Source organism: Sprattus sprattus, assembly GCF_963457725.1.
Source record: "Sprattus sprattus genome assembly, chromosome: 9".
Taxonomy (NCBI): Eukaryota; Metazoa; Chordata; class Actinopteri; order Clupeiformes; family Clupeidae; genus Sprattus; species Sprattus sprattus.
Window position 1 is genome coordinate 25,829,406 of NC_137928.1, and position 22,735 is coordinate 25,852,140.

The window sequence follows — 22,735 nt, forward strand, 5'->3', positions numbered from 1 at the left end:
GACGGCTAGCGACGGCTCACTCTTAACTGTGTAAGAGTCCTTTACATCTACACAACACATGGATGTACATTTCACTGACATGATCAAAGTCCTGCTGGTTGGGTAATTCATCTGGCCACATCTTCAAGAACAAGAAAGATCAGCAACATAAAAGGTCAAACAATTGTATCTTCAAAAAGCTTTATTTTTTTATAAAAGCACATACCGGCTTTACTTTCTTCATAATACAAAATTACTGTACATATACTGCACCCTAACACCATTCACAGTCCAAAACGTATAGAAAACCACAAACAGAAATAAATTACACACACACACACACACACACACACACACACACACACACACAAAATATGAACAGTTCTGACGAAATGCTATAAAATTCTTGGCAAAAACACATTATACACACAGATACACACAGAGACACAAAAACACAAAAACACACACACACATTAAAATGACGTAAAAGTGCTAATGATCATCCTTGAAACGACATGCAAATATCTTTGCTATTCTCTTGGTCTCCTCTCTGTTGGCTGCTGAGGGCGTGAACTTTGGTTTCGGACGAGTCCGATGTGGAACTCCAGTAGTCGGAGATGTCTCCTTCAAGAGAATAAACAACACCCAATCAGTGCTGATTATAACAAACACACAAACAAACAGTTGCAGGGGGCTCTGAAGGAATAACTCACATGAACATACATGGTGCACATATAACAAACAACAGGTGGCAGCAAATTTCATTGAAACATTTCTAATCAAGTATCAAGAACTGATCTATTAGTTATACTGTCAAGATGACTGAATTATACTAGACAACTACCACACTCTTCTTTATGACCCAGCTCTTAACCAGGTAGAACTGGTATCTGCACCCATGTTGCCTGTTGTGTGTGTGTGTGTGTGTGTGTGACAGGCCAGCTCCCACCACACCATGCCTGTCCTGAACCCGAAACCAGACGTGCCAGCCCAACTCCTCTACTGAAGAGTTATATATGGCATAACAACTTGTTACCTCATTAGCAGGGCTTCGTGGAACTGGGGTCAATGCAAAACCATGAAAGGGAGAGACACTTGTATACTTAAGCAATATAGCACGAGTGGGAGTGTTTTATAAAAGCAATATAGCACTCGTGGGAGTGGCGGCCTCGGTGGCTACGGCCGAACACCACCCGTGGGATTATCCCTTACCTACCCCACTCCCACGAGTGCTATATTGCTTTTATAAAACAATTCTACAGTCAACAAATTAACATTTCAACACGAAGTTATTGATTAAAAATGGTTTATTTCGCCATTGTTTCTCCGCAACAAAAAATAGTTCCATTGTCTACGTCTTGGTTTGGAATTTTAAAAACTTTGAATTAACGGTTATCATCAATGCGAATGTTTCATCGCGGAGTGATTTATTTTTAGCTGTGAAAAGTCCCTTAACTGTAGGTATGTTGAAAAATAACCTATAGCATGGAACGTCTCTCGTCCAATCAGAAACAGCTAAATTACGCGCTAGAACCCAATTGTTTTATAATTAAGGACATCTGATATCGTACGCACGCTACTTCTAAATTAACATGGAATGCACCATCAATTAATCGATTAGTTACACAGACAAAACGAAATGTTCTGAATTATTCAAGATACAGTATGACCATAGGTTTATATTCCTTCATGCCATGGTCATACAGGGGGGGGGTCAAGATACTCTGTGCAGCTAAATGTCATAGGGTGACGTGTGTGAAGTGTGTGGCAACGGCTTGTGTTGCATGCTGGGGTCAATGGAAGGAATTCTAAAGGCTTGGGAGATACCTCCGATTTCTCCTTACACAATACCAAAGTGGCACAGTTCAAAGGCTGGTCATAAGCATGCATACATGACTTCTCTGCTATGAGCTTCGCAAGGGACAACATGACCGCAAAATAGCAACAGCCAAATTTGTGAACCTTTGGGGACCCAACCCTGTCATGACATGACATGACATGACGTGTTTGCCCATGGATATACTTCAGGCAAATGCATGGAATCATGCAAAATGGCCAGCAGGAACCCCTGAAATATTCCTACAACTCCACACGTCACACTCTCCTCTGACGTCTACTATGTTTGGCTGTGTGTGTGTGTGTGTGTGCATATGTATTGGGGTTGGCTGCACCTTCCGGGGTGCTTGAAGTCTTGGCAGACCTACCGGAACAGGGTGACCTACTATTAAAGTATGTTGTTTAATAGCAATGACAGGAATAGTAGGACAGGTGTAAGCTGAGTCAGCAGGGCTAAAGTCAGTGTCACTATGACCTGGTCTATGTGGGGGAAAACAATATATTCATATTGCACTATTATCTAGTGAGATTGCATGGGAATGGTGTACAGTCTCTCAGAGTTCAGTGGATGAATAAGATTTTTAAACATAAATCGAACAAAAAATTTAAGTTGTCACGATGTCAACCACCTGAGGCCAGTGGAACCCTGTGTAACTCCTATGCTACTACTTTAGCCTACAAACTTCAAACCAAATCACCACTCGTAGAATACATAAGGCGTTAGACAGCACCAGGTCCCTTTCTAGAGAGATCCAGTATTATTAGGAAACCATTTGGGTGGCACTGGACAGTGGACACTGTGTTACTCTAGAGATATTTAAACCCATATGACTGGGCACTACTCTAGAGAAATTTTAACTCTTAGGACTGTGTTACACTAGAGATATTTAAACCCATAAGAATGGGTTATACTATAGATAACTTATACCATCAGATTGGGTGAACCGGAGGATGTCTTCATGAATAGATATGAAAACAAACAAACTGACTAAGTGTGTACTTACTGGTTCTGAGGTGGCCCGAGGGAAGATGGGGGCCAGGCGAAGGGCTCTCATGGAAGCCTCTAGATGCTGAGTGGGAAGGAAGAAGTTTGGAATGTCCATCACATCACAGCTATGGAACAGGTTAAGGAAGATAATGATGCTTGAAGCAGATAGGATCTTTGGCAAACCTTACATAATATGCATAGTACTAGGAAATATTATACGACTGTGGGTCGACTCGTACCTAACAGGAATGGGTTGGTCCAACTTGGAAAAGATCCAAAAACGTTCCCAACTGTTGACCAACACCACCATACAGACCCATCCACACCACCCCAGACACTGATCCCAAACTATGCTCTGTATCGTAACGCGACCTATTATCCCGCGGGCCACCAAAAAATCCGCTTAACAAACATGTTTTTATCACTATAAATATGGTTTAATGAATCAACCTTACATATTTCAGAAGTGACAGGTGTGTAGACAATGCACAAAGTCTTGTTTGACTCTCAGCAGGATCATTTCTTACCGTATTTTCCAATTTGTTTTGTACAGTCGCGAAATGGCAACAAAGTTGGCGACGACCTATTATCCCGCATTGATTTAAAATGCCGTTGGAAATATAGCTCAACAAGAAAAAGAATTTACACCGAACGTCGCGAAATCAAAATTCTACTATTTGTATCAGGCTGGTTTGTACACGCAGTATTACAACACTATCTTATACACTTCAATATGCTGTATATGTGCCATTTTTGCTAAAAAGCTAATTTAAATACCCTTTTTGGGCAGGGACTTAAGTTTTCCGAAATCCGCGATCCTGGATGACACCAAAATCAATATTAAGTAACGTGTACCAGCGCTTGCGGGATAATAGGTCGTGCGGGATAATAGGTCGGGCTACGATAGTATTATTATACATAAGACATAACGTCTTCTTCACATCATCATAGTACACTTTTTAAGAGGAGAGTACAAGAACTTAAAGTCCAAAACATATTAGTAAGATGCAATCTGAAGAAAAGGATACAGTTTTTCTTTCTGTTGGTCGACGTCAGCAGCAGAATGTTGTTTTGGGCTCGTGCTGCATTCACTGCTGGCTGACATCACTGAGGTCTCCCCATCCGCGTCTTGGCAGCCAGGATCCCTGGGAGTAGTCCTCTCTTCATGCTGAGTTGGAGACATGCATTCCTCCTCCTCTAGTCTCTCTGGTGTTCTTCCAGTCTCAGTCAATGTGTCGTCTGCATCAGAACCCCCTGCATCTGAGGCTTCGGAGTCGGAGTCCTGAAGCCCGTGTGGTTTAATGGACGTGTCCGCCAGGAGGCTCTCCATCTGTGAGGACTCTCTTATGTGGCCCCTCTCCTCTTCCTCCTCCAGACTTGACCTCCTTTGGCTCATCGATGGCCGCTCTTCCAGCTCCCCCAGCCCTTCAATATCTGGGTCGGACATCTGACTCGTCCAGGGGCTGGTTCGGTCCGTCAAGGAAGTGACATCATTCAGGGTACGGGGCTCTAACAAGGTCTCCTCAAACTCCTCGTCGTCGTCCTCCTCCTCTTCATCATCATCTTCCTCTCCCTTTTCATCCTCAGGATTGTTTTGCTCCTCTATCTCTTCTTCAGAGAAGCACACTTGGAGATCCTCAAGAGAGGGAGAATTTCTCTTGTCATTCTGAGGCTCCTCGGCTTGTACAAGAAGTTTGCCCGTCACAGTGGGGTCGTACGACGTCAGCGAGGGGTCATCACCCTCAGGTGTTCTACAGTCTCTGGGGGAGAACGGGGGAGAGTCTGGGGCTTCAGAAGATGGAGGCCCCACCCTGGATCCAGCCTGCTGGTCTACAGATGGACGGGCTTCTCGCTCAGGGCGTGGGGGCAGGCCAGAGAGGTTTGACAAATGCGTGTGAGATTCACTCAGACCTGAGGTAAAGGAAGGAAGCACAAATGGAAGGATTCATGGAGGGGAAAAAGGGGAAATTGGAGGAAGACATTGAATACCTGACAGATGCACCCAGTGTAGAGTACTGTAGAGGTCAAAATATGCACCCTCCACCTGGCTTCCACATGAAGCTTTAGAAACACCCAACCTGCTCCTGGTTGGACATCTTGCAGAAACACCTCTAGTTGTAGGGACTTACCTAGAGTGCTTATTGCAGTGTGCTTCTGCTGCGAGGGCCACTCACCGCTGATGATGCTGTTGACCTCCCCCACCAGGCGGCTGGACTTGAGCAGGAGCTGCTGGGCGTCTGCGTCCGAGTCCGAGTGCTCCCCCTGGTGCTGCTGGGGGGCGCTGCTCCCCCCCTCCCGCTGGCTCAGTGTGGGGAAGGTGGGTGTGGAGAGCTTACTGCTGAAGTAGCGCTGAATGTCGTCCAGCTCGCTCAGGTTCCTCCTACACAAAGGCATCACACACACCATATACCATACACGTTATACATAGTGAAACCAAGGAGATAAAACTTTTAAAACATTTCTTATAATTATATGCCCCTGGCAAAAAAGAATTCCTCAAGAGTCGCATTACTAAGTAGATCTGCCATTCTGCAAACTCCAATACATTGTTTTCCATCCTCGGCACTCACGTTCACCTCATGTGGTGTACCATTTTCATCATATCTTTGCTGCATTAAATCTCTCCTGATGTAGTTCATGTAGATGATGTGGTGTTGTGTATAGTAGAGGCCCTTGGTTCAGTACCTGAGTGCTGAGAAAAGGACGGAGCGGCTGGGGTCGGAGTCTCCGGCGGCGCTGCCAGGCTGTGGCGCTCGCTGCTGCTGCCCCTCCTGCAGGCTCTGGTGGAACAGACGCACATTGTCCACGTGCTCCTCGTGCTGTTGGCTGGATCTGCTGTGATGCCGAAGGATGGAAAAGAGCTTATTGAGCCTTTGGCATCAGTCTCACCAACGCCCCATCGCAAGGTTAACAGTGTGGTCAGACACATAGTTATGAGGTATGGAGGAGCATCCGCTCATGCCATGATTCATATTTTAATCAAGAACCTTGATAGTGTAGCCCACCTAAAATGCACTAAGGCCAAAGTATTGTAACCGCCATAATTCTCCTTTCCCCTAGATGGCACTGTTCCGATTTGTTGGTTGAGCCAGCCTAGTAGTAGCCTAGTTGAGAAGATAAACGACCTCTTTTCTTTTTCCCTCACGTCAAGCCTGTTTGTTAAACGAAGAGCCGAGCAAAATTAATGCAATTAGATAGAGATTGAGCACACGCGACACATAATTTCCAACTGATATTAGTTAGTAAAAGTACCAAGAAGCTTTAGTTATAGTAAACTACCATTTATATATTTTTTTTCCACCTCCTTTGGATATTGTTTAAGAATCTCCGATTGGTATTTTTCTTGTGCATATTCTACCATTGTTGAGCGAGAGAGACATTCTACGGCGATTCAGCGATCCAGTGATTCCAGACTGTAACAGTAACCAGTGGCCATCAACCTACCAAACCGGGGGACTGAACAGCTACAGATAAGATTTAGCCTATATGAGATCTCAAACTTTAATCCACACTGTCCGGGTAGTGATTTAAAAGGCCTTCTTTTTTTTTTCTATTCAACAATCCCTTTTTTTGAGAACACCACACCACACAGGAACTGAACTGAATCCCTTTCATTGAACATTGAAATAATTGACAGGAGCCAATTTACTCTTAGAGCCATATTTTGATTTCTGTGTTTAAATACCATCAATATAGGTTATTTTACTATATCCTTATTGATGTGTTAAGTTAGTCTAGTTACAATAGCAAATAGTGCTCTCAAGAATCAGTTATGTTTAGAAAAAGATATGAGAAATATGTCGTAAAAATGAACACTGGATGAAAACCTGTAACAGATAACAAAACAATCTGTATACAGTCCCTAAAGAATAATGCCCTTCAACATAAGGAAACTCCCATTCTCAAGTAAACACAAACACAAACGCTCAGCTGCCTCAGCTACTCTGCCGCTGTGCGGGTGAAGCCTTACCTCTCAGGCCGGAGGCGCTCCGTGCGCTCAGGGGAGGCGTTGATGCGCTGCTCTGTGTAGCGGCTGATGTGGCTGGGGAAGGAGCTGTAGAGGCCTGACGTCTGGTAGCACAGCGGGAGACCGCTCAACACAGCCTACCACAAAAGAACCAGCAGACATTAGAGATCTCAGTATATCATAGGGGGCCTGGGAAAAAGTGGTGCCACGACACAGCTGCCGTAATACAAGCACTGACTTTATCGCATAAAGAAAATAGCTTTCCTCATCCTCATGTTTAAATGATACTTATTCAAGACAAGATAAAGATAGTAATGGTTTGTGGGGCTAAAGGTAAGACCTGTTTCTTAAGTAAGATTTTTGTTCAGACATACCTGAGGCTATCCCCAAGTCTTTTTACTTTTAATTATTTAGCAAGTAATTAAATGTTTCTCAATGTTTGACAAATAGCAGTACAAATGCAGCAAACTAAACTGTGAGACTACCATAAGTAGACAAGCCACCCTTCTTACGCTGGAGTCTTTGGTGGCCTCTGCTGACGGGGCCTGCCTCTGCCCCCGGAGCTCGTGCACGCCCCTCAGCGGGGCGATGACCACCTTGAGCTGGCCCTGGCACTGCCCGCTGAAGTCTGTGATGTTATACCAGCCGCAAACCGCCTGGAACCCCGACAGCAGGGGAGACAGGTCCACCGTGGCAAAGCCGATCACACGCTCCACGTCTACCGAGACGAACACATGGAAGAACACAGCAGAAGCATATTAGTGCCTGTTGAATTGGGGCAATGTTACGGTCTTCACAGGAGGAGTAGGAATTAAAGGTGTAGTCCTCAACTCTAGTGAATGGTTATAGACATCTGAGCTCAACAGCCAATCAAATGACACCCCTCCCTCCCTCCCAACCCTCCGGAGGCAATGTGTTGATTGGTCGGAATCGTGCAGCGCTCGGTCCGAGCCACAGTGTTGTGCACGAACACCAGACTTTTATTGAGCGCACCCACTGGAAGGACAGCTAGAGGTACATGAGAACAATTTCACTGAATTTATCAAAAAGTGAAATGGATTACAATCAAGATCTGCACCTTTAACAAACTGAATACTTTTTAAAACAGAGAAATATGTGTTTCTTAGAAAGCAAGCAAAGGTTAGTGTTGTCCTTGCAAAAGCCAACAATACGACACTGCAGCAGTGTGTGTAAAAGCAGACTCTCTGTGAAATTACCTCCTTTATGCCAGACTTTAAACACCAGATATTGCTGAGGATCCAGCAGCAGCTGTTTGGAAAGCCTGTGAAACCACAGAGGAGAGAGTTATGTATTGTTCTGTGCCTACAGCAAGCCCTATCATCTGCACTGTGTCTAAAACACAGGCAAACTTAGAGTGCAGCATTCTTAGTACAGCCAAGACTCTTGTTACATGCATCTAAACTACCTATTTATCCATGTGGAGTGGAGTGATTTTGCTCCTGGGAAGTTCAAGGGATCCTAAGTCAAGGTACACATCTAGGTATTTTCTGATTTTGATTGATGTAGTGGGTTTTATTGCTTGTTCTGAATCAGAATCATTTGTAGTGCCCATCTGTGGAACTTTTGCATCAATTGAATATTTCTCCATTCTCAAAGACCCAACATAGGTTATAGGTCCAGAGACATCTGCCGCATGGTAATAGGCGATTCATTTTCCTGTCCCATCACATGTGATTATTTTTACGTTTCTCAATAAAATGCAACAGAATCCCCTCTGGGCTCACTGTGTCCCTCTAGTGGTCTTTTTGACTGGTAACTGAGGCCACCACTGTCCACACATCATCCCCCCAAAATGTACAAAGTTCAGTGACTGGAATTGTGGTGCAGATGTAGGAGTCCACAATTTTAACAACTATACATAAAACCTGACACAACTGAAGGGTGGTTAAAGATTAAAGCATGTTTGGAGGTTGCCTAAGATATGGGAAAAGGTTTTTATGGTCATGAGACCAAAATAGAGCTTTTTGGCCAATCATCAAAGGGCTATATTTGGTGCAAGTCCCACACTGCCAATGCGCAAAGAAACACCATCCCAATTTTGAACCTCATGAGCATATTTCTCCACTGCAGAAACTGGAAAACTTTTTAGAATTGAAAAGCGGATATGAAGTACTCTACACAATATCACAAGAAAACATGTTGTATTCGTTGACTGACTCTTGGGAGAGGGATTACCTACCAGTAGGACAATAACTGAAGGCCAAGGCAAAAGCAACACTGGAGGCAAAAGCAACACTGGAGTGGCTCAAAATCAGTAAAGTGACATTCTAGAATGGCTCAGTCAAAGTCCAGATCAAAATCCTACTAACAATGTGCAAAGCTGGCACTATCCCTTAAGGCTGTGATTGCAGCAAAGGGGTTTTCTACCAAGTATTAATGAGAAGGGATTTGTTTTTTAAATGATTTAATTAAAATTTTAGTAGACAAATAACTTATTAAGCCCTTTTCCAATATAAAACAGCATACGTGTTCCCAATGACAATTCTGATTGGAACAATTGTAAAAACAGATGATGGTGATGACCTTCAGTGGCGGGAGTGTGACTCACAGAGACTCTTGCTGGTGATCCCACACTGGGCAGCTGCTGTTCTGCACCAGGTTAGTGGAGACGTTGCCCGCAGGGCCGGCCGTGGCGTAGGACACGCAGTAGCCTGGCACCCCTCCGCTGCGCTCAGGGAGCGGGCATCCTGAGGACAGACACACAACAGTACAGTAAAGGTCAGAAGTGGAAAGGGCGAAACTAATTCTGTCAGATAATGCACCACTACTCCCAGAAAAGAGTTGCAATTACAAATGCTTTTGTATTCACATGTTTATTTACTTAGTTTGCATTGGTAAAACACAAAAAATCTGACAAATAATGCCAAATCTGACTTTATTCCGCATAAAACTCAAAAAAGGGCCGGACAAAATTGTTGGCACCCTTAAGAAATAATTGTATTTTAGGCATGTAATTCTCCTTTAATCTCTATTTAAACTCACCTGTGGCGAGCCACAGATGCTGGTAATACAGAAATCACATTTGCAACCAGTTAAAATGGAGCAAAGTTGACTCAACCTTTGTGTTGTGTGTCTGTGTATACCGCGCTGAGCATGGGGAAAAGAAAGAAGAGCAAAAAATTGTCTGAGGATTTGAGAACCAAAATTGTAGAAAAGCATGGACAATCTCAAGGCTACAAGTCCATCTCCAGAGATCTTAATGTTCCTGTGTCCACTGTGCGCAGTGTCATCAACAAGTTTACAGCCCATGGCATTGTCACTAACCTCCCTGGATGTGGAAGGAAGAGAAAAATTGATGACCGAATGCAACAAAAGATTGTTTGAATGGTGGATAAATAACCTAGAACAACTTCCAAATAAATTCAAGCTACCCTGCAGACAAAGGGTACAACGGTGTCAGCTTGCACTATCCGTCGCCATTTGAATGAAATGGGATGCTATGGTAGGAGACCAATAGGACCCCACTGCTGACACAGAGACCTAAAAAAGCCAGACTTGAGTTTGACAAAACTTTCTTGGGGAAGCCAAAATCATTCTGGGAGAACGTCCTGTAGATAGATGAGACCAAAGTAGAACTTTTTGGTTAAGTAGTTTACAGACAACGAAATGAGGCCTTCAAAGAAAAGAACACGGCCCCTACAGGCTAATATGGTGGAGCTGGACCGATGTTTTGGAGTTGCTTTGCTGCTTCTGGAACCTGATGCCTTGACTATGTGCATAGCATCAGGAAATCTGAGGACTACCAAATCATTTTTGGGCGCAATGTAGGGCCCAGTGTCAGAAAGTTGGGTCTCCATCAGAGGACATGGGTCTTCCAGCAGGACAATGACCCATAGCACAATTCAAAAAGTACCCAGAAATGGTTAAGACAAAGCACTGGAGAGTTCTGAAGTGTCCAAGATGACTCCAGATCTTAATCCCCTAGCACAACTGGGGCATGATCTCAAATCAGTAGTTGGCAGAAGGCACCCTTCAAATGTGAGAGACCTGGAGCAGTTGGCAAAAGAAGAGTGGTCCGAAATTCCAGTAGAGAGGTGTAAGACACCTCATTAATGGTTACAGGAAGCAATTGATTTCAGATATTTGTATTTCTTTATTTTTAAGGGTGTTCTCCCCATTATAAAGTTGAGGGTGCCAATAATTTTGTCCGGCCCTTTTTTGAGTTTTATGTGGAATAAAGTCAGATTGGGCATTATTTCTCAGATTTTTTGTGTTTTTCCAATGCAAACTAAGTAAATAAACATGTAAATGCAAAAACATTTGTAATTGCAACACTTTTCTGGGAGTAGTGGTGCATTATCTGACAAAAGTGCAAGGGTGCAAACAATTTCGTCCATGACTGTATATGTATTTATCCAGCCCATCTAAGCCCCTGTGGCTCACCCTTCAGGCTGAGGTGCATAGCGCGGTCCACTGTGATGGTGACTTTGAAGGTGTCCTCCTCTTTGGCCTCTGGTCCGGGTGACGTCGGGGGCTCCCTGCTCATGGCCGTCTTTGTGCCAGCAAGGCTGTATGTGTGCGACTGCCGCGAAGTGCCCACCGTCGCCAGAGCCTCCCACTCTTCCTCCCCCTCCTCATCCTCAGCGGGGGACAGCACCCCCTGAGGATCGCTGTCGTACTCTGCCACCGCGGGACCAGGTGTCATGGTGATGTGGACCCTGATGGCGGCACCACTGAGGTCGGCTGCAGAGCGTCTGTACAGGGGATACACACCTGAGGGGGTCCAGCAGGGAGAGTGGCACAAGGATAGCATCATCAGTGGCAAATACAGCAGGGAGAGTGGCACAAGGATAGCATCATCAGTGGCAAATACAGCAGGGAGAGTGGCACAAGGATAGCATCATCAGTGGCAAATACAGCAGGGAGAGTGGCACAAGGATAGCATCATCAGTGGCAAATACAGCAGGGAGAGTGGCACAAGGATAGCATCATCAGTGGCAAATACAGCAGCCAGGCTTACGATGAGACTTAAACGATGCAACTGAATATATTTAACAATCTATATGCTGAAGAATCCTAAAAAAAAGTTTTGTTAATAACACAATATAACATAATATACAGAGTTTAATGAGGTGAGCACACACACACACTAGTTGAATACTGATGCCAAGAAAAGTTTTATGGCCCAATGGTGATGACAAATTCAGAGCTACGGTAAAGAAACCCAACAGACAACCATTATGCTGTAATCAGTAAACCAGAAGCGAAAAGTGGAGACTTACCACTGATGGTCTGCTTCTGTGTGGAGGGCCTGGCCAGCGCTGAGAGGTCTATGAAGGCTGATCCCACCAGGCAGTCTGTGTCGCAGGGCCGGGTGCCCTTTCCCTTCCCATAGGCCGCCCACATCTGAACCTCCAGCCTCTCCTCCCGCAGGTACCATCGAAGTGGCTGACTCCTCCTTAACCCCACCGTGAAGCAGCCCTCGAACGCCACCGTCGTCATGGCTACCCCTTCATCTTGCTCCTCGTCATAGTCCTCGTCATCTTCCTCCCTGGCTCCTGGTCTCTTGTCCAGGGTGGGGTGTCGGAGGTCGGAGTAGCAGGAGTCGCGGTCATAGAGCTTGTACCTGTAGTAGCAGTAGGTGGAGCGCAGGAGCGAGGAGTCGCCAGGGAGAACGAGGCAATGCAGGGGAAGCCAAGCGCGGGGCATGGACACCGACACGGACACACTCCTCGCCCTGGTGTGGTCATCATCAGCATCTTCACCATCGTCTTCGTCGTCGTCCAGATCCCAGCCGATGCCACGGGCGGCCTTGACCACGCGCTCGCGGTCAGAGTGGTGTGCGAAGCTGAGGGAGAGCTCCAGGCCTCCCAAAGAGCACTGGGGAGCCTGAGTAGGGCTTATGCCCTGGGGCAGCGACAGACCAAACCAGCCAGATATCCCTGTATATAGAGGGGGAAAAAAATGCATACATTTAGATTAGATACCACAAGTCAAAATGGCCAACAGATTTCTGAGCGGGATACTTTATAAAACAAAGCCCATACCAGTCCGTTTGTGAATGAGATCTGCCAGGGGGATCCTTATAGTTCCTAACACTGCCTCTTTAGTCCTCGAGGCGCAAGCTCCTACAGCAGCAAAAACCACATGAGAAATGACACCGGAAAAAACCCACATTAGATAAATCATTCAGTGGGATGTTATTTTAATATGTAGCAAAGCCGTCCCTGTCCCACTCACCTTTGCGGTGGTCCCGGTTGTGAACGATGAGGACGGCCTCGGCATCCTGCAGCAGCTCGGCCAGGCTGTGCGTGACGGCCCCCTCCCTCTGTACCAGCAGGCTGCAGGGCACCTCCACCTGGTGGCTGAACTCAGGGCAGAAGGTGGCCGCCACCACACGGGTGCACACGCGCTCGCTCTCAGGCAGGAAGGACAGCTGGAGGCTCGCGTACGCGTTCACACCGGCGTCGGCAAAGTAACGCAGCGAAGGGTCAACAGAGGCCACAGCACTGCAGGGTGAAAAGGGGGGAGGGAGAGAGAAAGAAAGAAAGAAAGAAAGAAAGAAAGAAAGAAAGAAAGAGAGAGAGAGAGAGAGAGAGAGAGAGAGAGAGAGAGAGAGAGAGAGAGAGAGAGAGAGAGAGAGAGAGAGAGGAGTTGAAGAGTAAGATGAGCTGTACAGAAAAAACTAAAACTGTAAACCGTAGCGATGCACCGATGCCAGTATCAGCTATCGGGGCAGCACTGTGCTCATATACTCATAATTCTCCAATATGACTTCATGGCAACATTATGATAAACTCAAGGCTGCAGTCAGGCTGTTCTGTTGTTTTTTGCTGCAAGCTTGCCTTCCTGAAACAGTTGGGTGGAAGAAAATGATAGAATAATGGCTTAGACAAAATTCCAAGTACTCATATTGGTACTTGGTCGTTGTATCCCTTGTTTACAGTTTCCGTGATAGAAGATGAATGAAATATAGAATCTCATCCTAACTATACGTCTGACTCCAAAAAGAGGAACAGAATAATCTAGCAACGTGCAAAACAGATATACTGGGTATATGAGTATGCATAATTGTGTCATTGTCTCAGTGTGCAAGTTTGTGTGTATCTGCCTATCAGTGTGTGCATGTGTGTGTGTGTGTGTGTATATGTGTGTAATGTAAAGCAGGTCTTACCGTGCTGCAGCTTTCAATCCTGCAGCTCTGTGTATCTGCACCAGCATAGTGACGGACCGCCCGGCCCCCGTCCCGCCTCTCGACCCTGCACTTCTGAATGGTCGATGCTTGTACTGAATGCTCACGTCCAGGAACCCTAAGCACAGGAGAGGCAACACGACTAAAACACAACGCCCCGCATATACACAATACAATACACAAACCGTGTATAGGAGTCAGGTGGTTGGAATAATTGGTTGTGTGGGTAAGTACCTAGCTATACTTTATGTATGTAAGTCTGTTCAAGTCAATTACAAGTATCTGATAATGGTTTGTGTGTGTTTGTGTGTGAGTGTCTGTGTGCATACCTGAGGGTGGAGGCTGATGAGTGGTGTTGCCCTCTGTCCTGGGTATGAGTGGCAGAGAGAACATCTGGCCGTCTGTCTGCTGCTGCTGCCTCTGCATGGTGACCATCCCACACAGCTTAGACAGCAGCAGCAGTCCCTTGGCCACGTGCTGGTCACGCACGTTTGGGTAGTAGTACCTGCACACGGGAGCAAGGAGGGAACCAATCAATGAGAGATCATATCGATTACCAGACCATATTGACGAATTTCACTGATATCTTGCAGTTGGCGAAGAGGTATTTCACAGATTCTGCAAGTTTTCCACTGGTTCTGCTTGTTACTTAAACAGTCACATGTGGATATTCATGCCCGAGAACAGATGGTGCCCTCTAGAGCATGGTCTCAGTACTACATGTGGACCATGACCAGGACTTTTACAGACACAACCAGAGAGAGAGAGAGAGAGAGAGAGAGAGAGAGAGAGAGAGAGAGAGAGAGAAAAACTACTCGCCTGCACCACACGTCAAACTGGATTGCCCCTCCACTGCGGAGGCCCTGGCTGGAGAGGGAGCTGAGGAGGAGTTTCTGGACGGGCATCCCAGGTGGCGCCAGCAACACGTGAGTCTCACTGTGGCCAAATATGGGGTCAGGCACACATAGCGTGGTGGCCGAGCGGAACGGCTTTAGGGTCACACCTGATGGGAGAGGACAGTTGAAGGGGGCGAGGGTGAGTACATCTGCACGACCTCTGACCCTCCACCAAACCCAACAGAAGGCCATGTTCTCCACAGCACTAGCAATGAACATTGTTTTGTGAAAACTGTAACTCAATTCTCCACTCCCGATGTTCATAGCACAACTTGCACATTCAAAATGAATACATTAGACAGGACCAAGGGCTTACTGCTCTATATATGATGTATACATTAGACAGGACCAAGGGCTTACTGCTTTCTATGATGTATACATTAGACATGACCAAGGGCTTACTGCTCTCTATGATGTCTGGATCAGCTTGCTGCTTGGACTCGTCCTCCTGGGTGGGGAAGGAGTACTGGACGTAGCAGTCTGCCTCTCCCCACACGGTGGACTGCAGGGGGGCCAGGCCTCTCACCTTCTCCACCCGCACCACGAACACGTGCTCCGTCAGCGCCTCAGCCACACCCACCCTCAGCTGCACAGACACAGGTTAAGAGTTCAGACTGCAGCCCAGAAAGATGGAGGACACATGATTCAATCATGATTCTTGGGTAACGATACGATTCAAACGCCATTCTTCAATTAATTGCGATTCTGGGATTGATTGCAATTTTCTCTCATAGTGACAAACCACAAAATTATTATAATATGTCAATCTTAAGGGTAAGCATAAGAGTTACATCTACCTGCCCTGGTGTGAAAGATAAATTAAAAAGAAACAACATATATTGTTTGCATCTACATGTAAACAAACCGATTAGACACATTTATTTTAAACAAAAAAAACAAAACAAAAATGCGATTAATCACCAGATCGATTATCTTAGTAATGAACAGTAAATGTAATTTGAAATGTTGCATGTGACCTTAGTTAGTATAGCAGTGAGTATATTAAAGAAGAACAGCAACAGCAAGAAGGTTTTTACTAGAGGTGGGACCTTTGTGTCTCTTTGAGGCAAGTGGTCCAATAAATGGCTGGGTCGTGGGACCTGGGCAACCGGGGACATTTCTTCCTCCCTGATCCTCTGCACTGACACAATCTGCTGTGCCAAGCCCATGGCCAGAAGGACCCTGAGGCTGCCCCGCACACTGCCTGAAAACACGTCTACGATGGGCATGTAGCTGTCAACCACCATCACAGGATACTGGGCTTGAAGGAGAAGGTGCGTGATTTTGTTATCCCTGCAGACAAATGAGATGAGTAAACAGATCAGTACTGCATTGTGCTAATAACCTGTTACAAAAGACAGAAACTGTTTTTATTAACACTTCATAGCATTTTGAGCTCGTTACAGGCTTTTGCACTGTGTGGTGCTGTTTATGCAAGCTCCTTTGAGAAATGCACTTACTGTTTTGAAAATGTTCAGGATGATTTGAGAAATGTACCAAAGCGACTGAGAAAAACAGCGACACTATGAAGTGTATTAAATGTAGAGCTGATGACTGGTAGGAGAAGAGGATGGTTGGGTCCTGACCTGAAGGACATGTAGAACTGGTGCAGGGGGAGTTTGACCAGCCCCAGCAGCTGGTCCTGACTCTGGCTGCCAACCTTCTGCCACACCTCAATCACCATCATGTTATTCTTCATCCGCTCCAGCAGGCGCTGGGTTAAGGCCACGGGAGCCACCTGTACCACACACACAGACATGTAATCACAGATACACACAAATACACAAGCAGAAACACATGCAGATGCATGCATCCATCTAAGAAAAACATCTTAAATCATTTTCATTGGCACTGCGTCTCTTGTTAAGCGGAACTTTCCTGGCAGGAGACCGACCTCCAGGGATAATATGAATCATAATCCTCCACCGCACGCTGCCTAGTGTCAGCAGCAGAGGAGACAGTAGCCAGCAGACCCTTTTATAATAACATAATACAGAACACCAGTGATGTGTCACTCATAATAAGTGTAAATCATGTAAATACCTCACCTGTACAAAGCTGAAAGTGGGGTTGGTTTGGCCCCAGCTGACCACCGATCTCGCAGTCTCGTCCGAGCCGAACAGCTTGCAGTTGAGGTAAACATTGGGCGGATGCACGGAGGGCCCGCAGCTCAGGTCCTTCCCATCAGGCACCATGAGTAAGGCGTGAAGCAGCACCTCCTCGTCCTCCTCTGCCAGCTCCACCACCTCCGCAGGCCCTCGTGAGGAACTCCTTACGCCCGTGCGAGGTGGGCTGCTCGCTGGATTGTTTGGCCGAACGCTCTGGCTGAAGGAGACAGTCGGCGCTGGGCTGGTATCCCTTTGCGACGGCCTGCCCTGCACCTCTGGGGGGTCCCGCTCAGAGCCTCGGGCGGTGGACTGGGGTCTGGAGGATGGGTCAGGCCGGTGGGGACTGAGGGGTTTACGCGAGACGCCATCTGAGCTGAGAGTGCGTTTGGAACCTGCTGAGGGCTTCTTATTAGTTGTGAAATCCTGACTGTCCTCAGCCAGCAGGACTGACACCTGGGGCAAAAGGCCAAAGAGGGTAACAGCCCAAATTACAGCAAAATATGACAGATGCAACAATGTGTAACACATTTTAAGTATTTTAAGTATTCCTGAAGTGTGTGTGAGCTGCTAACAAGCTTGCATGTACTCATTTCAATACATGTGTCCAAGTTATAAATCCAAGTTCATGCAAGCATGCTACTGAGCCAATGCTCTGCTTTAATTTAAGGACCGTTTGGCAGCAGGCTGATGCCACTTCACAGGCCTTAGAATAAGAGCCTTAGTATTAAGAGAGTACATAAAATCAAGAGGGCTTTAAATGCTCTACTAAAGCCATTTTAATGTGTAATACGGAGGTAAGCTGTCAGTGAGTGCCTGGAGTTACCTTCATGGGGCCAACTGTGGCAGCAGATCCCTGAGTGCTGTGAACAGGCAGTGAAATAGTATGGCCGAGGTCCTGGCTCTCCAGCACAGAGCGCAGTGGGAAGGCAGCCGTGCCTATGAGGACAGGCTGAGGACATAGAGAAAGGGAAAATCACTCATGAAAGCGCTCATCAGGACCACGTTGAATGTTTCAAAAAATGCCATGATGAAGGGGCTATGCTGTTCACCAAACATACCTTCTTCTGAGTACTCTTCCTGGAGTAAATGTTGAAGGTGAGGTCTGTCTGCCACCACTGCTCTAAAGCAGCTCCATTGAAGTGGACCGGAAATACAATGCCCTGCAGAAACTTTAACACTGGGACAAAAAACTAAAATGTTATACTAAGTAGCAAGCAAATGTCTCCACTATCCACTGCAACCAATCACAGATCAGTTATCGGTACTAATTTAGGCAAACTTATTTAGCATGGAAACTGTACTCAATGAGAAGTCTCTCACCTCCCCCAGTGACTTTGCTGGAGACCACTCGAGAGAGCTCTGACGAGGAAGTCTGACTGCTGGGCGACACGGGGAACACGTACTCCACAGAGTAGGAGCTGAGTCCGGATGAGAGATACAGTAACACATCAGGGTCAAGACTTAACACGGACATATAAAACATATACGTAATATATAACATATAACATGTAGTTTTTAACAATCAGTACACAAGATAATTATTGATAAAATAGATTATAGATTATATAGACAGATAAAACAGATTGATAAGATAATTGATAAGATCTGAGCCCACTAGTCCACTTCATGTCCACAAGTGACTGAAAGGGAATAAAAGCGCAGTACCATCTCTTGGTGGAGAGTGGTCTGGGTGGCCTCCCTCTGCCCGTTATCTTCTGAGTGATGGTGGCAGGGCTGTCTTCCGGGACGGCCAGGGAGTGAACGGTGACCCTCGCTAGACGGACTCCCCCCAGGGTGGTGATCCGATCCAGGCTCAGCCCCGCCAGCATATCCCTGCCCTCTGGAACCCGCTGGTCTTCTGGGGTTCTGTGTAGAGATCACATAATATGATCACATTAAATGTGTGGATTTGACCAACTCTTTATCACCCAACAGATCCTCTTTAGGAAACCCATGGCTGTTTTTAATATCGCTACTATCTTCCTTAGATAACTGCATTACAGGTCACTGTGAACATGTAACTGACCTGCCGTGTTTGGTGCGCTCTTTCTTGTCTCCCAGGTTACGAGGGGACTTCCCAATGTCCTCCAGTTCTCCATCATGGTCACTCGAGTCACACATCTAAAAAAGAGCGGCCACAGCAAAAGCCTATATGGTGAAATAGCCAGGCATATGCTTTGTCATATCATGCTTGGAGACCGAATATTAAGCGGGAGGAATTGTTCTGGCTGATCCCTCATCTACATCACAGGCGTTTACTGACCGGAGCTTTGTAGAACAGGTTCTCCAGCAGGCTCTGATCATACTGCGGGTCGTTGAGCTCGCTGTCCAAACACACACTGCTGTAAGCGGACAGAGAGGCAGGAGGGGAGCCCTCTCCATCCCAAGCCTCCAGCAGCGAGCCATTTATACTGTAGAGATAACCAAGGATGGGGCAGGACACAGGGAGTTGTTCATCAATCTCACCACTTGATTGATAATGGGTATAAGCATCTATACTCTATGGAATCCATTTCCACTATATTAAACAGCCCGGTTAAAAAAAAGTCCTAGAATTGTCCTTTAAGTACTTTAAATGTTTCTTACGCAGTGCCATCCGTACAGTCTTACCTGCCCAGCAGCAGCTCCACAGCTCTGTTCTCATCATCTGCAGTGCATTCTGGTACGTCAGGTGCGGTGGGACTGAGTGGGCGCTGTGGCGGGCTGAGGTCAAGGTTCAGGAGCTCATGAAACAACCTCCCAGATGAAGGCAGAAGTGGCCTGAGCAGGACAAAACCACAAGATATACCAAAACATCAGTTTAATACCAAAACCTACATTTACTGAACTGTAAGAATCATGCAAGGTAATCCCCTGAAAATCTAAATCCAAAACAGTTATAGTTACAAATGTGGAATACGGGCATCACATTTTTCATTATGATACATTTGATCTTGGAGAGAGGCCTGAATAAAACCGGATTTGCGGGCTGTGTACTGCCATCTTACTCACAGAAAAGAGGTAGATCTGATGTTTTCTTTCTGCAGGGGTAGTGGTGTGTCCTTCAGAGCTAGGTCACAGTCCAGCTCAGTCCTCAGTGTCGACATGACCATGGCTTCTCGCAGTTTGCTGCCACGCTCAAGCAAAGCTGGAGAAGGAAAAGGCCATTTCAGAATGTAGAGCTACACCACTTGGGTAGCATAGATAGCCTGCACCCTTGAGTGACATGGCCACTACTATTAACACCTGCTGAAAAAATACTTTAACATGTTAAAACTCAAGATAATCCACATGATACAGTACATTGCATTTCTTCATTGTAGCATGAAGTGCAAGCACTTTGTGAAATCAGCTAAATTATTGTATGTTAAGGCTCACACTCCACTGTGCCATTGCTGCTGCTGCTTCCCCTGTAATCTGAGCCAGCAAGCCTTTCTTTCAAGTATTACATCCCTCTGTGGAAGTCAATGTGTCCTGCAAACTGTACATCTGTCCATGCAAGTATTACATGCATCCATGAAACACATGTGCCTTGTGATTGAGATAAAGCACCACTTTTACACAAATGGTTTTCTTTCAGTCTAACCTGATAGGAGGTCATTTGATTGTGGGCCCTGAGCAGAGGAAAGGGGACCATCTGGGGCTCCTGTAGGCTTCTCTCCCTCCAGTCTGAAATGAACACCACTCTGCTTCTCCTGGAAGTACAGGTGATCTACTCCTCTGCAAGGTAGATTAATAATAACAAAATGAACATCGATAATGCAAGAAATAACACAACATTGGTTTTGTTTAGAAAACATATTTTTTTTTAAACCTTAAGGAGACACTACGTATTACATGTAGTGTACGTATTACTACGTATTGTATAGTATTACATTTTTACCATTTTAACACTGATTTAGACTATTAAAACACTTAACAAGCTCTTGTTTGTTAACACGGTTCATAAACACTTTTCTCTGTCATGCTGAGCCTGTATTGCCCCTCTAACTACGTACCGTGGTGTATGAGCAGTGCTGCTAGCCAATGACTCCTTGTCGGAGAGAGATCGAGGTCTGGATGGCACAACCAGGACATTATGGTCAGACAAGGTTTTAGGAGCGGCATCAATGCTCATGTCAGGGGTGGGAACTGAGCTGCTGCTGTCATAGGATTCAGTAAGAGGCTCCAACGCAAGCGTGACCTATATTATGAGGATTCAAGTAACATTGCATTACAACATGCAATGAGAGAAAAATTTGATGCATTTGTATACTAGATGTAGAACCCAGATAATATGTACTGTACAACAGGGCATAAGTATTTTCTGACTGAATGCAGGAACTATTTTGTACAACATCACAAAGGTAAGAATAAAGCAACGTTCAATGCACTGTGCACAAAAAGCCACTGAGACGCACAAAGCAACTTATACCTAAATTATGATTTCTGAGGTGAAAAAGTCTCATCCCTCTTTACACACCTGTAACTCTCCCATTTTTTCCGACGTAGGAGACACCACCGTGAAGAAGCCACTGATGGAGTTGGCCAGAGAGAGACGTGACAGCCCAGTGATCTGAGCTCGTGCCACAGGCAGATGGTCAGGTTTGGTCACAACGTCCAGAACTAGTGTGCCCATATCTAGTGAGTAAGGACATTTGTTTAGTCAACAGGGAGAGTTTTCTGCATTTAACATTTAGGTTTTTGTACTTCTGAATTCACCACAATAAGATAAGGACAGAACGCAAGTGTGATTTCAGTATTACCTGTCAAATAGGATGTGAACTGCTTTGGCCCGCAGCGGACAGGAAAGCGGGCAGTGGACTGAATACCCTTCTGTGCCAATAATGACCCATCCCTCGGACGGAACAGGGTTCCAGAGCAAGACTCTCCCCACCATCTTATCCTGATCTGAGGATTCTGCGGGGGTTTGGTAATGGTCCACAGGACCCTGCTCACGGTCACCCGGAGAAAACACCGCAAATGGCCCTCCACAAGCGGTGGGAGGCTTGTTGAGGTTGACACATCACTGGGTACTGTCAAAAGATGGTTGTTAAGTTACGACAATGACAATATTATCGGTAATGGTAAAGGCAGCGGTCGGGCCAATTCATTCCTCCAGTTAATCTGCAGCAAAGTTCACAGTGACATGTGGCCTCTTCTGCTTTTACAAACACTTACACAAAGATGAGCATTTAACTGCCTCGCTAGGTAGATATCATATGCTAGCTAGCTAGCTAAAAACTAAACCAGCTTCAACGCTGTATTAACGTTAACTTTTGACAAACTTTGTCAGCCTTAGGGCAAGTATAGTAACCCTTGCCTACGGTCTCCTTACAAGGTACGCTTTCAAATGAGATTAAACTACCTTTGAAAAGCTTCTCGAAGCTTATCTTACCTCTATTTATAGTATGTTGATTGACTAGCTTGCTTTCACTTAGCTTAGCAATTTAGCTACTTTACCGAATGACAACAGCTCAATCTCAACTGTTCAATAGCTAACGTTAGCTGCAGATGTCGACAATGGCAAACTGGTGCAAACGTTACCTCTCTTTCTGTTGACTCCAGCCTTTGTAGATTTAATTTTTTTATTCTTCATTCCTTGCAAATGTGCCCAACTTGCGTACGAATATCACATCCCTTTGACTGTTTACTTATGGCTTCGTGTACAAATGACAGTTCATTACAAACACAGCGCGCAACTGAGCAACAACGCTTACAACTTTTTTTCTGGTCTCGTCCTCCAATCAAAATGCGAGTGTTTCATTCAATGAATTATGGGAAAGGCTCTTTCAAAAGAGTGGCGCCAGAGACGTTCACACCATAGACATCATATTACGTAATAGGATG

The 22,735-nt window shown here is 45.7% G+C and overlaps 1 protein-coding gene across 1 annotated transcript; it reads right to left on the reverse strand.

The window, feature by feature from the left end:
* Positions 1-312: 312 nt before the first annotated feature.
* Positions 313-22,484, reverse strand: c2cd3 (C2 domain containing 3 centriole elongation regulator; the record flags this gene model as incomplete). Its single annotated transcript, XM_080844246.1, has 33 exons — positions 313-603; positions 2,820-2,928; positions 3,832-4,714; positions 4,978-5,183; positions 5,489-5,638; positions 6,774-6,907; positions 7,283-7,488; positions 7,988-8,052; positions 9,340-9,478; positions 11,175-11,504; positions 12,014-12,673; positions 12,779-12,859; positions 12,972-13,240; positions 13,906-14,041; positions 14,253-14,428; positions 14,743-14,926; positions 15,222-15,405; positions 15,869-16,112; positions 16,406-16,557; positions 16,868-17,380; positions 17,751-17,876; positions 17,986-18,104; positions 18,248-18,345; positions 18,593-18,793; positions 18,954-19,048; positions 19,191-19,338; positions 19,538-19,687; positions 19,919-20,054; positions 20,493-20,626; positions 20,905-21,089; positions 21,369-21,526; positions 21,652-21,921; positions 22,433-22,484. 33 exons carry the CDS (start codon positions 22,482-22,484, stop codon positions 472-474), a joined length of 6,825 nt encoding a protein of 2,274 aa, XP_080700372.1. The 3' UTR covers positions 313-471.
* Between the last annotated feature and the right edge of the window lie 251 nt (positions 22,485-22,735).